This window comes from Papilio machaon, chromosome 29, assembly GCF_912999745.1.
Source record: "Papilio machaon chromosome 29, ilPapMach1.1, whole genome shotgun sequence".
NCBI lineage: Eukaryota > Metazoa > Arthropoda > Insecta > Lepidoptera > Papilionidae > Papilio > Papilio machaon.
This window is the reverse complement of record NC_060014.1, coordinates 563,935-573,117: the sequence shown is the minus strand read 5'-3', so window position 1 is coordinate 573,117 and position 9,183 is coordinate 563,935. Positions and strand designations below refer to the sequence as shown.

The window sequence follows — 9,183 nt, the reverse complement described above, 5'->3', positions numbered from 1 at the left end:
TTTTTATTTAGTTAAGATGTTTTTGTCACTAGTCTGGTGTTTACAGACTGAAGACGGAACAAAGTATAAACTATGTTAAAAATGGATAATGGATGGAAATGGTATATGGAAGTCATACTACATAGGAAAGAGGGGTGGATGAGGTAATTCAATTCATATAAAAATTCTTTCCACATTTTATTAGCCGACTTCAAAACAGAAAAGGAGGTTATCAATTCGACAGAATTTTTTTATATGTGTTACTGCGAATCTACGCCCCTGGTGGTCCGATTTTGATAAAAATTATTTTAATCGAAAGGAAGTGCTTGCAGATGGGTCCCATTTTTATTTTTATTTTGTATAAAATTAAAATTTAATTAAATTAAAAACCGTTTAAATTACTAAAGAAATCGATTGTTGTAAATTGTAAATTCAACATTTTATATTTGTTTATTATCATTCTGGTGGCAGATGCCTGCGACTACGTCCGCGTGGAATTAAAAAAAAAAACTTAGCACGTTCGCTGCCACCCACGTACGGGTGCGGGGTACGGTGTCAATGCTAGGGGTGTCGGGGTCTCTCGTCGTATTAGATTCATAAACTCATTTTGGCGCAGGCACCGGGCCAGAGGTTTTGTTTTTGACTCGGCACTGCGCTTGAAATTTCAATTTTTCTTAATGTGTTTTTGGTTTTTGAGTATGTTGGACGGTTGAGTTCTTATGCAGAACTAAACTTTTAAATTTGACCAAAAAAAAAATATGTGGCCTTCTGGTTGACCTCAAATTTTTCAAGTGGTAGCGAACCTGTTAATAAGTAGCCTATATGTTCTTCCAAACTGTGTACTACATCTGTGCAAAATTTTATAATGCAACCGATTTGGAGATAACTTCAAACGAACATCCATCCAGACATTCACATCTATATATATAAAAGAAAGTCGTGTTAGTTACACTATTTATAACTCAAGATCGTCCGAACTGATTTAGGTGAAAATTGATGGGGAGGTAGCTTAGGACATAGGAACTTTTTTTATCTTGTGTGCATTTTTTTATTCCGCGCGGACGGAGTCGCGGGTAAAAGCTAGTTTATAATATTAGTAAGATATATATAATATATCATGTTATTAGACTTACTAGGAAAGTAATATCTACTGATAAATCTAATAATACTCAGAACTTTGATAATATTGTAACAAACGCCGAGCTAATCTCTATGGGGCGTGCACCTACATATTAAAATATAGTGTTAGGTATTTTACATATTCTGTAATTCCATAACCTAAAACATTATTGGAACGAAGTTCCTTATCGCGCGTTGTGAAAGGGGGCTAGACGGAAAAAATTCTTACGTAAAGTTGTCACGACACTTTTTGCTATAGACGAATGAGCGCTACTTCACCATTGCAACGACGTGACAATATATAACGAAAATTCATAGAAATAAAATGTACTTCTTGTGAAGACTTAAGTTTTTTATTCATAGAATAAACATTAGTTCAATCACTAATTAATAGAAAGGAACTTCGTTCCATCCGGGTGTCCCAACACACCTCTCAAGTTTTTTTTTGTCTATTCTATAAATCAAAACACTTTTGTTTATTTTAAAATAACAACATCATTGATATTACGACCCACTATATTATTTAAATATTTAATTCACAAATTAACTAGAAATATTCGACTTATTTTGTTATTAATCGGACAGTACTTTAATATCGTAAATTAAAAGTATTGTAATTACTCATTTGAATGGCGGCCATTTTGGCGGCATTTACGGAATCATTTGACAGATGTAAGATCAGCGTTTTAAAAAGTTGTTTACAATTTAAAAATGAAAATATACCAGTTAAAGAAGACTGTGTTTTATTAAAAGTACTAGCTGTCGCCCGCGACTCCGTCCGCACGCAGTTAATAAGCTTATATGACACGTTCGTAGATTTACCCTAGCAGCGCCATCTATTGATTACTTACTCAACCCAGTCGAAAGGTATCGACATCTGTTAGAATCATTTGGAGTTAACAGATAATTGTGACTGTCAAATAATAACAGACAAATAATTAGCAATAAATTAAAATTGCGACTATAATTTGAGATTTAAACTATCCTATCTCTCAAGTTGGATCTAACTGCACATGGTGTGCGAATTTTATTATAATCGGTTAAGTGGTTTAGGAATCCATTGAGGACAAACATTGTGACACGAGATTTATATATATTAAGATTTCTCCGGCTGTGACTCCCACAATAGGCTTAAGAAATTTTAAAATTGTAGTTATTTTTTTTTATATAATAAGGTGGGAAACGAGTAAGTGGCTCACTCATCAGACTGTACGTGGAATTGCTTCCACTTGACGCCTGTCTTCTGTGTGGTTGTGGTATTTCACCGGTTGATCTGTTCCATTCGTGCAACAGATGTTTGTTGCTGGTGTCTACCACTGTTAGACCAAATGCGATTCTGCCCTCGTACATACAATGTTAACCTTTTGCTACGTAACTTCTACTACTGGTTCTACTTTCAGACTCAGATATTTTCTAATAATCATTTCGTATTTTAAATTAACATAGATTTATCTAGTTAGGGTTGCCAGGTCGTAAAACCTACTAGCCGGACAGACCAGCCAGTTTGGTCGGACATTTTGGTAGAAAGGTCGGACATCCTGTATTATTTAGAACTAGCTTTTACCCGCGACTCCGTCCGCGCGGAATAAAAAATAGAAAACGGGGTAAAAGTTATCCTATATCCGTTTGCCCACCAATTTTCAGTCAAATCGATTCAGCCGTTCTTGAGTTATAAATAGTGTAACTAACACAACTTTCTTTTATATATATATATATATATAGATTTTTGTCTCAGTATTAATAGGTACATTCTCGTTTGAGAAATGTAAAAAGCCTAACAAAAGCCACAAAACCTATGCCTTTATCCGGACGCCTGGCAACGCTATATCTAGTACTAGCTGTCGCCCGCTTCTTCCGGTCGGTTAAAATAAACATAAGTAGTCTATGTGTTTTCCCAGACTATGTTCTACATTTGTGACAAATTTCAACAAGATCTGTTGAGACGTTCCGGAGATAACTTCAAACAAACATACATCTAAACATTCACATTTATAATATTAGTAACATACGTAGTTAAATGAAAATTTAGTCAGTTATCCGAATAGTTTTAATTAATAGATGCACAAATAATTTTGTTTAATAATATAATGTTTAGAAATATATAACATTCTTCATAAGAAACAATAAAACAGTACTGGGAATGAATTGATGTCCGGCTGACGATAGTGGTGACATTGTCTGGAACGGAATAAAATTATACATTAAAAAACTTGAGAGGTGTGTTGGGACACCCGGATGGAACGAAGTTCCTTTCGATTAATTAATGAAGGAATTGTAATAAATTTTTTTTAATTTTTTTTTAAGTCGCGACACCACACTGTTAAATGCGAAATAGAAATGAAAATATCTGGCTTGCTTTGTATAAGAGAGAGAGAGACAGACAGAGAAACATGCGACGCCGCACAGCTTACAATAGCTTACTATAGCAAAAAGTGTCGTGACACTTTTCGTAAGAATTTTTCCGTCTAGCCCCCTTTCACAACGCGCGATAAGGAACTTCGTTCCAAAAAAACATAATTTGTTACTAAAAAAAACATGCAAAAAACCCGACCTACTATATATGACACTGAGTGGAAGAATCCAAACCTCACTTGTCAAAAACGATTAAATTTTAATATACAGATTGTTACAAAATAACTGACTTATATTCAAACAAGTGTCGGTGGCTCAGAGACTAACTTGACTTGCAATCAGCAGGTCCTGGGTTCGAATTCCAATGTACCAATATGTTTTTAGATTTACATATGTACATTTATCTGACATTCTTACGGTGAAAGAAAACATCGTGATGCAAATATCTGAGAAGAAATTCAATGATATGTGTGAAGTCAACTCGCACTTGACTGTGGTTGACTATGACCTAGTCATCTCTAACTTAGGGTAGGCTCTGAGACCCACAGTGGGGACGTATAGTGAGCTGATGTTCAAACCCAATATATAATAAAACATCCTGTGTTGTTAGTTTGAAAACACATTCATAACGTAGTAGAGAGCCATATAGTAATCGTAATATACTTCTATGGTTTGTGTGAATGTATGTATGACGTTTATACATACTACAGTAGCTCCAGTAAGTCTTTGCTTGTCGCAGCTGATAATGTCCACAGAAGTTCTGAATCGTTCTACATCAGCTTTGTTGTTGGTATCAGGTTGGAATTTGAAACTGAAAGAAAATAGCGCAGAATTAAAATAAATGTCTTTAATATGCATTAATACTTCAGCTATATTTCAGTTAAAGTCCTGCTTAAATAGGTACACCCGTTCGAGAGATTTCCCGGAACAAACGCCGACTTGCGGACAAACAGATAGACAAAAATCTTAAAAATTGGTATCTAAGTAATTTTATCTTACTGATATTATAAATGCGAATGTTTAGATGGATGTTGATGTGATGTCGAAACTGCTGTACGGATCTTGATGAAATTTGGCATAGAGGTCGAACATAGTCTGGAAGAACACATAGGCTACTTATTATGTTTTTTTTAATTCCGCGTGGACGTAATCGCGTGCAATAGCTTGTTAATATTATAAATGCGAATATTTAGATGGATTGATAGATGTTTGTTTGAAGGTATCTCCAGAACGACTCAACGGATCTGGATAATATAGCATTTATATATATTTGGCATGAATATAGAAAAAGTAAACAACAATTAAGTTTCTTTTTAATTCCACAAGGACAAAATCGCGAGCGACAGCTAGTAAGTGAATATAACTAAAATACAATGTTCGCAAAATATTTTTTTTTAATATTACATATATAATTTAAGAGATTTAGTTGTATGTATTAAAGTTGTATGGCAGTTAATTCACAGAAGAGAATGAAGCGCTCGATTCTATTAAAGTGAATATACACTAGAGTGTTTTCGTAAGCATTTATTCAATCTAACGTTCTTAATAATGGTATAATTTAAGAAAAAGTACTGTTTAAATAGCAATGTTCGGTTCATGAAAAACACTAGAACATCATAGAGTGGCTCGTTGTTCTGTTAAAAGTAAATACTCTAGTCTTTACCCACCTTTATACTTCGTAAAATTACACGTAATATAAATCAGTACCCAACTAAATAATTCTATGTAACTTACTCCTCTCTCGCTCTAGCAACCGGCTTTAATGTATCATCTTCGGTTTCACTCTGAGCTGTGCTAGCCTGTGTTGTGAGATGCGAATCTTTAGACACTTCTGCACTATCCGCTTTATAATCTAAAAAACATACTTTTTAATTAAATAACAAACCCGATTGTAAGGAATTTAGGGAAAGGATAAAAATGTAATGAGTGATGTCTCACTCGTCGAAATCAGTTCCGACTTTTAGACAATTCCAAGAATATTTTTCTCACATTCTCTCTGTTATAAGAACTCTGCATTTTACATCACTTTATTAAAAAAAAACCACAAAATAATATAAAAAAAATTGTTATTGTGGGAAAACTATAATAAATAGATATATGCTATCCTGGACTTTTATTTAGCACATTTAAAGAGCTACAATTCGTCAATACATCATTTTTATGTAGGTCTTATAGTTTAGCCTACGTAAGCGCTGAAAGCAAAAATGTCCCTAATTTTTGCAACAAATTTTAAAGCTAAATTCAAAATCTACTTGTCTTCTAGTTATTTAAAAAAAATAGGACCCATCTGCAAGCACTTCCTTTCGATTAAAATAATTTTTATTAAAATCGGAGCACCAGGGGCTTCGCAGTAACACACAGTAAAAAAAAAAATCAGTCGAATTGATAACCTTCTTCTTTTTGAAGTCGGCTAAAAAACAGTCGAATTGATAACCTCCTTCTTTTTGAAGTCGGCTAAAAAGTACATCTCAGTGGCCATGTACTCGTATAGCATTTGTCATACCTCCATTTAATTTCTGAGTTGTAGTACTATTAAATAATACCTGAAGAATCCTTGTATAAATCGGCTAATTCCTTCTCGATTCTTGCTTCCTCTTCCTCTTGATTACTTCTAGTTCTATCTGTTTCTTTCAGTTTACGTTTAGTTTCTTTTATCTATATATATAAAAGAAAGTCATGTTAGTTACACTATTTATAACTCAAGAACGGCTGAATCGATTTGACTGAAAATTGGTGGGCAGGTAGCTTAGAACCAGGAGACGGACATAGGATAATTTTTACCCCGTATTTTATTTTTTATTCCGCGCGGACGGAGTCGCGGGTAAAAGCTAGTCTTATATATATAAAAGAAAGTCGTGTTAGTTACACTATTTATAACTCAAGATCGGTCGAACTGATTTAGCTGAAAATTGATGGGGAGGTAGCTTAGAACTAGGAGACGGACATAGGAACTTTTCTATATTGTGTGCATTTATTTATTCCACGCGGATGGAGTCGCGGGTAAAAGCTAGTTTAATATAATTATTAAGCACTAAAAATATAGTTTCGAATTGACTGTTGACTAGCATTAGTTTTCATTTAAAAAAGAAATTAAAAAAAAACATATTATGATCTCTCAGATTTTCTTTGATAAATTAGAAATTTATTTGTTGGATGCATGCATTGGTCGGGTCGGCCGGTGAAATACCACGAGCACAAAGAAGACAGGCGTCAAGTGGAAGCAATTTCGCGTTTCGTCTAATGAGTGTGGTACCGGAGGCCTAATTTTAGTCCTCTTTCCTTTCCCACCCTTTTCTTATTAGGAAAGGGTGGAAAGGGGAAGTGGATTTGGCGGAAGAGGGGACGCATAGGGAGGAGAAATATCCTCTTTCTGTACGTCCCCTTTTCCGTTGATTAAAGGTAGGCAACGCATCTGCATTTGCGGATGTCTATGGGCAACGGTCGCCTCGCTGTTGTGACGAATCCAGGTGGCTGTTTGCTCGTTTGCCACCTTATTTTATAAAAAACAAATTATCAAACTTAAGTTCAATGATCTATCGATTATCATTAGTTTATTTTAAAGAATAACTGACCGTAGTACTTTTGGTAGAAGACGATATAGTTGTCGCGACAGATTTTATTTCTGACTCATTTTCAGCTGACGGTTCTTCTTCTATTTCTGGCGGCAATTCTAGATGGAAACATAAGGTAATAAATTCTACTAATTGTAGTGGCGTAGAGTTATTTCTTTTCAACTCCAAATGACTGACTGGGATAAACACCAATCGAATGATACCTCAGTCGTCAAACTCAATTCAGTTGTTTACAGGTCCTGATGTAATTGACATATGTACAAACAAGCCCACATTAACCTTAGATAACCTACATTATTAATGCAAAACTTTGGATGGATGTTTATTTCAAGGTATGTCATAAAATGCTTCAAGGATATCGTTGAAATTTGGTACAGATGGAGAACAATGTCTGGAAGAACATATAGACCACTTAGCAAAAGCTTTTTGTACGTGTTTTTATCAAACCTTTTATAGGCGCATCCATTTCGATGACTTCTTGCCCCATGGACTCCGTCAAAGCCTTTATGTTCACTGCAGCACAGCACAAAAGTGGTACGCAGATGTAGAAGATTGTCCAATGCATTTTTACTTCGAAATGATGCGATAAAAAACAAAAGGCAAACTAATAGCGAAGCCGACTAGTTTTTATGTTATTTTTTTTAATTTATACATTTATAATTCGTTTCAAGTATGACTTGTCAAGTTCGAAAACATTTGGATAGATCCAGGATCTGTAGATTTCAAGTCCAGTGCTTAAACATCATTAAGTATAGTCCAAATACCATATAGTAGGGGAGTGCAGTGTCCAGCGTGGCACTTAAACATAATAGGGGGAACTTTGCAATGAAGTACTCCTACCACTTACTTTCAGCAAAATGAAGTGGCGTGTTTTCCCCTTGCAACTTTGTGTTTAGACTATTTCCTTATGTACCATGCAAATTGACAGATATTTGAATAGTTGACTTTTCTGCATGGAATTAACTCATCTTGTTTCAAACCGACGCGCTAGGTCATTTTTAACAATAGAATTTTTTACTTAGTATCCTGATAAGCTACCCTAAAAGCGTGGCTCTATACACTTATTTGGGTGCAAGGTGGGGAAACTTATGTTTAACTGCCACGCTCGAGTAAATCCAAAAATCCCCTCTTCACCTCCCCTACTAATACAAACTCGAGGTGACAACCCTTACTACTTACTTACTCCGCTGGCGCAGCGACCCAAAGTGGGTCTTGGCCTCCGACACAAGAGATCGCCAGACTTGTCTGTCCTGTGCCTTCTCCTGCCAGTCCAGCGCTTGTAGCTCCAGCAGGTCTAGCTCTACAGCGTCACGCCAGCGGTATCTAGGTCGGCCGATAGGTCGGCGGCCAGTCGGGGTCCCGAGATACGCTGCTTTGGCATTCCGATCTTCCCCCATCCTCATAAGGTGGCCAAGCCATCGGAGTCTGTGAGCTTTGGCTTCTCCTAGGATATTCGGCTCGCCCACCAGCGTCTCGATTTCTGCATTGTAGCGGATTCTCCAGCTGCCGTCTTCTCTTTGCTTTGGGCCCAAGATCTTGCGCATTATTTTTCTCTCCGCCACCAGAAGCATATTTTCCTCTTTAAGGGTCAATGTCCAAGTCTCGCAGCCGTATATCAAGATCGGTCTTATTACAGTTTTATATATTCGCATTTTGGTTCTTCTGCTCAGTAGCTTAGACACTAACACCTTGTGCAGGGCAGCACTACAACGGAGGGCGTTGTGAATCCGGATGTTAATTTCCTCTTCTCGTGTATTGGTATCCGTTATAGTGCATCCTAGGTACTTGAACTTAGCGGTCCCTTTGAATAAAATATCTCCAACGCGCAGATCTTCACGCTTTTGTCTCGCATTTCTATAGCGTTTCATGTGGAGATATTCCGTTTTGTCATGGTTAAGTTTGAGCCCAACCCTAGAAGCTTCGCATATTAGAGCTCGAACTGAGCATTCCACTTCCACTTTACTCTCACCCAGAAGGGCTAGGTCATCGGCATATCCAATCACCCTGTGTTGTCCATTTAGCCGTATTCCGGTGTCTAGTGTCAGCACTTTTCTTATGACATGCTCCAGTGCTATATTGAACAACATAGGGGACAGCGCATCTCCTTGCTTTAGCCCGGTGACTACCTCAAACTCCTTAGTGACTTCGCCTCCAACTCTTA

The 9,183-nt window shown here is 36.4% G+C and overlaps 1 protein-coding gene across 1 annotated transcript; it reads right to left on the bottom strand.

Annotated features, from left to right (window-relative positions):
- Window positions 1–1,148: 1,148 nt before the first annotated feature.
- LOC106711893 lies at window positions 1,149–7,631 on the bottom strand. The gene is made up of 7 exons (XM_045685185.1): window positions 7,470–7,631; window positions 7,023–7,120; window positions 5,994–6,105; window positions 5,185–5,302; window positions 4,156–4,261; window positions 3,234–3,276; window positions 1,149–1,204 (listed from the first exon to the last, which is right to left on the bottom strand). Exons 1-7 carry the CDS (start codon window positions 7,585–7,587, stop codon window positions 1,149–1,151), a joined length of 651 nt encoding a protein of 216 aa, XP_045541141.1. The 5' UTR covers window positions 7,588–7,631.
- Window positions 7,632–9,183: the final 1,552 nt, after the last annotated feature.

Excerpts from the sequence above, each read along its gene's own strand:
- LOC106711893 (XM_045685185.1), bottom strand. The coding sequence starts at position 7,587 with ATGCATTGGACAATCTTCTACATCTGCGTACCACTTTTGTGCTGTGCT. Across the intron at positions 4,262-5,184 it reads GTTGCTAGAGCGAGAGAGGA|TTTCAAATTCCAACCTGATA; the intron begins GTAAGTTACATA and ends ATTTTCTTTCAG. Across the intron at positions 3,277-4,155 it reads GACTTACTGGAGCTACTGTA|ACAATGTCACCACTATCGTC; the intron begins GTATGTATAAAC and ends ATTCCGTTCCAG.